The sequence below is a fragment of the Triticum dicoccoides genome, chromosome 5B (genome assembly GCF_002162155.2).
Source record: "Triticum dicoccoides isolate Atlit2015 ecotype Zavitan chromosome 5B, WEW_v2.0, whole genome shotgun sequence".
Lineage (NCBI taxonomy): Eukaryota > Viridiplantae > Streptophyta > Magnoliopsida > Poales > Poaceae > Triticum > Triticum dicoccoides.
The window spans coordinates 354,241,805-354,245,920 of NC_041389.1; the positions used below are offsets into that span (position 1 = coordinate 354,241,805).

The 4,116-nt window shown below is 50.3% G+C and overlaps 1 protein-coding gene across 1 annotated transcript in view; it reads right to left on the reverse strand.

Annotated features, from left to right (window-relative positions):
* LOC119309514 (probable leucine-rich repeat receptor-like protein kinase At2g28990) overlaps nucleotides 1-2,530 on the reverse strand; it is a 15,865-nt gene extending 13,335 nt beyond the window's left edge. Inside the window, exon 1 of the mRNA XM_037585504.1 lies at nucleotides 2,303-2,530. Within this exon, the coding sequence (XP_037441401.1) occupies nucleotides 2,303-2,530 (228 nt within the window). The remainder of the gene's footprint in view (nucleotides 1-2,302) is intronic.
* Nucleotides 2,531-4,116: the final 1,586 nt, after the last annotated feature.

Here is a 4,116-nt window from a genome sequence, read left to right on the forward strand (position 1 = left end):
TAATACTACCTATGTAAACGACGTTTACAGAAAATCAGGTTAGTATATCTATCGGAGAAGAGAGAAAAAACAGTAAGATGCAATCGGCAAAAAACAGTAACAAGTAAAGAGATATCATAGTGACGCCATAATGCAGAAATAATTCTCAAAACTGAAAAACGTGACCACATCCCAGTTTAGGCTTAGCGTGGTATACTAATAATACAAGTAATCCATGTACTAGTAGGAGGGTAGCAGAAACTTACCTACCAATCTACGATCATGGACTTAGGCCTGTGTGAACGAGGCCATGTCGGCGGCGAACTGTTGCACAACGCTGGCCAGAGGTCGTCCTGCTCGCGCAAGAGGGAGGAGATATTCCGCGAGGCTGTTCCTTGGCAGTAGCCTACTCCCCCGGCAAAGCTGGATACCATCATGATGTACGACGCTAAATTTGAGGGCACGATCTCTTTTTCCTCGGGGCTGCCATCGACAATTGTTCACCGCAGATCCATTGAACCGTGGTTAATTTGTTTTTAGGGGGCGCGAGGCAATCGGGTGAATTGTTGGATTAGAGTAAGTACAATAGAGCTTAGTCAGCGGGCTATAAGGAATAAACTAGTATATTTATGCTTAGTTGAAAGAAAGAGAAGAGGAGAGAGAACGTAAGCGGGCTCTTCGTGAAGAGTCAGCTCTAGCAAGTGCTCCTAGGCACTTTGTGAGAATGAAAGGTGGGCCACATAATAAAAAAGTAGTACACTTTTTTGATCTACTATTGTATATGTTACCTACAAGATGGGCTGTAGATGACATGGCACTAGCTTATAGCCAGCAGCTGGTTATACTATTAACCATGCTCTTAGGGCAGTGCGACGCTTTGACTCTTCCTTGGACTCGACGCAAGATGGGGCGGCGCAGGCACACAGATTCCTGGTTTCTTGGCGCGTGGGGCATTTTTTAGGGCAATAGTAGGGGGCATGTTGGAGCTAATAGACTTTTTACGAGAGCCCTCAAAAATTGTTTTGAGTGGCAAAGTAGGGGCCAAGATGCTCGAAGCACACCAGCAACACGCCCCAAGGCCGCTGGGAACTACTCGCTCACGGCAGGACTGCACCGCCGTGCATTGTCATCTAGAGGAGCCGCAACACCTCTTCAAGTCGCATAAAGACCCTCTTCATGTACATCTTGATTCGTCTACCATGACTGGATGGATGACCACAAACACCATCATGATGTCGCCTTGTCTTATCTAGAGGACTTCCGGCCCCAAACACCACCACTCGAACCACTGGGCGCCGGCTTCCATTCACATTTGGTAGGGCCGGACCTGGCTTTTTAGCACTAGCCGGGTCAATTGATACCAATAAGAACTGGTGCCATTTAAAAATGGAACAGGTGAATCCTTAATTAAATTAGTGATATGCATGTCTTTTTGACAATACTTTAGTGATATATGCATGTTTATTTATAGAGAATGAACCAAATGCAATAGAAATGCCCCCATAGAACGTTTTGTTATGACAGACCCGCATGTATAGCCTACTCAAGTGTCGGCCCGGGACCGCCGTGGCAGGATACGCCAGGGGCGGCAAGGAGAGAGACAAGGGAGGGAGGTCGGCATCTCTAGGGCTTTCGCCTAATGGATCCCCTGCCCAAAGTGCAACAATAACCTTAATAATTATATAATCGTAATGACCGATTTGTGTAATAAGCAACAGTACTTGAAGATTTAGATTGGTCCGATATAGTTGACATACATATTTTCACTTCTGTTTTTTGGGGCTTGAAGACACCAACATTGGCGTTGACTGACTAGTTCTTCTCAAGTAAGAGGGGAGAAGGAATGATGAATGACATTAAGACAATGACCCCTCTTTCTCACGGAATTGGTCGACATGTGATCTCTACAGCACACCACTTTATTTTAGTGCCTCAACTTGCAATACAGTGAGCAAGCCATGAAGTCTTCCTATTTTCATTTGCTTATTATACTCCCGGGACCTCATCATCATAACTAAACAAGTTATATTTTGTAAGCGTTCCACAAATTTAATGAAAACTTAGTTCGAAGGATACCACAAAAGATAGATTCTCCGTTTTATCTTAAAGGTAGAGATCGATGGCTCCATTATATTAGAACAACTTCAATGGAATGACCCAAACGGACGTCAATTTTGTCCGCTTTTTATCAATTTGGGTCGCCCGTCCGCCTGTCCGCGTCTGGTTTTTTCATTTGGGTCGACAGGTGCGCCCAACAGGAAACTGGCGCATTTTATGCGTTTCCGCGTTGACATTCAGTCGAACACCTGATGGGCGAGCTCACCTCCGCCGCCGTGCCCCACGCGCTCGGCTGCGCCGCCTCGCCCGCAGCTCGCCGCGCCCACCGCGTGAGCTCGGCTGCCTCGGTCCGCAGTTCACCCCGTCCTCCGCGCTCGTTCGCGCGCCGCGCCCACCCCGAATCCCACCCCGTCCTCTGCGCTCGTTCGCTACCCCGCGAGCTCGCCTCCGCCACCGCCCATACTCCACATTGCACACTCCGGGGCGCGCCCATGCTCCGGGGCGCGTGCTCGCGCCCATGCTTCGGGTGTCGCACACGGCCAGCCGCGGCTAGCTAGCTAGCCAGCACGCGCGCGCGACAGCAGCACCAGCATGCATGCACGGCCAGCGACGGCTTGCTAGCTAGCTAGCAAGCCCGCGGCGGGCAGCAACGCATGCTGCATAGCGCGGCCAGCGGCGAGGCGAGCCGCCGGGTGCGGTCAGACACGGGCGCCGGAGTAGCACGAGCCCACCACGGCGAAGCACCGGCGCCGGAGGAGGACGAGCGGGGTGGGTGGATGGGTGGGTGGGAGAAGAAAAAGGAGGAGAGAGACGGGATGGAACAAATGGATGTGGATGGCAAGTGGGCCAGGTGGCACATGCAGTCGGACGGAGGCGGACCGAAAGGGCACAGAGAGCGTCCGCTTTGTATCTGCTTTTGACCCAATTTTTCTCAAATATGAGACGGATATGGGTCCGACCGAACACAAAGCAGACAGCAGGCGAACGCTATGTCTGTCTGGGTCGCCCTGTTGGGCCAAGTTTTATATCCAGATGACCCAAACGGACAAAAAGTTGGAGTTGCTCTTAGATGCAGGTTCATCCGTAGTGGTCTGAATTCTGAACCAAAGGGACATGTGGTTTCCTGGGTGGATGCGTTGACATATTTAAACAATACCGATATTCTTTCCTAGTAATACTGATACTTTATCTCAAAAAAAATACTGATACCTACTGTACAAGGGCCGTCAACAGAATGACAACCTACATTAATTCAACCAATGCAAATGCAACAAATTTTTTATCAGATCATCAGGGTCGGATCCCCGGTTGCATTTTATTGAAATGAAACCATGCTCACATAGATCTCCTCTGAACAGGACCCCTCCCTCCCACACGTCGCTCCCGCGAGCGACTGAGGGGTAACCCTAGCCGCCGGCGCGCGACCCCCCTCCCCTGGTGTAACGCCCCAGATGTAACTTTCCCCATTTGTACTCCAACTCTTGCCGTTTCCGGTGTCAAGTTATATTTATTTCTCGGGTTCGGGTCCTTGTCTCCGTGTGTTGTTTTCGTTTTCATGCATCTCATACCATGTCATCACGGGCATTGCATTTGCATACATGTTCATCTCATGCATTCGATCATTTTCCCCGTTGTCCGTTTTGCATTCCGGCGCTTCGTTCTCCTCCGGTGGTCATTTCTACCTTTCTTTCTTGTGTGGGGTTTAAACATTTCCGGATTGGACCGAGACTTGCCAAGCGGCCTTGGTTTACTACCGGTAGACCACCTGTCAAGTTTCGTATCATTTGGACTTCGTTTGATACTCGAACGGTTAACCGAGGGACCGAAAAGGCCTCGTTTGTGTTGCAGCCCAACACCCCCCAAATTTGGCCCAAAACCCACCAAACTCTGCTCCATGTCCTAGAGCGTTCGATCACGATCGTGTGGGCGAAAACCGCACCTCATTTGGGCTCTCCTAGCTCCCTCTATGCCTATATATACACCCCTCCGTTTTCGGATCTCTCCCTCTCCCCGAAACCCTAAAAAAAAACATCCCCGCCAGATCCGCGCCGACGGACGTGTCCGCCCCCGGCCGGACAA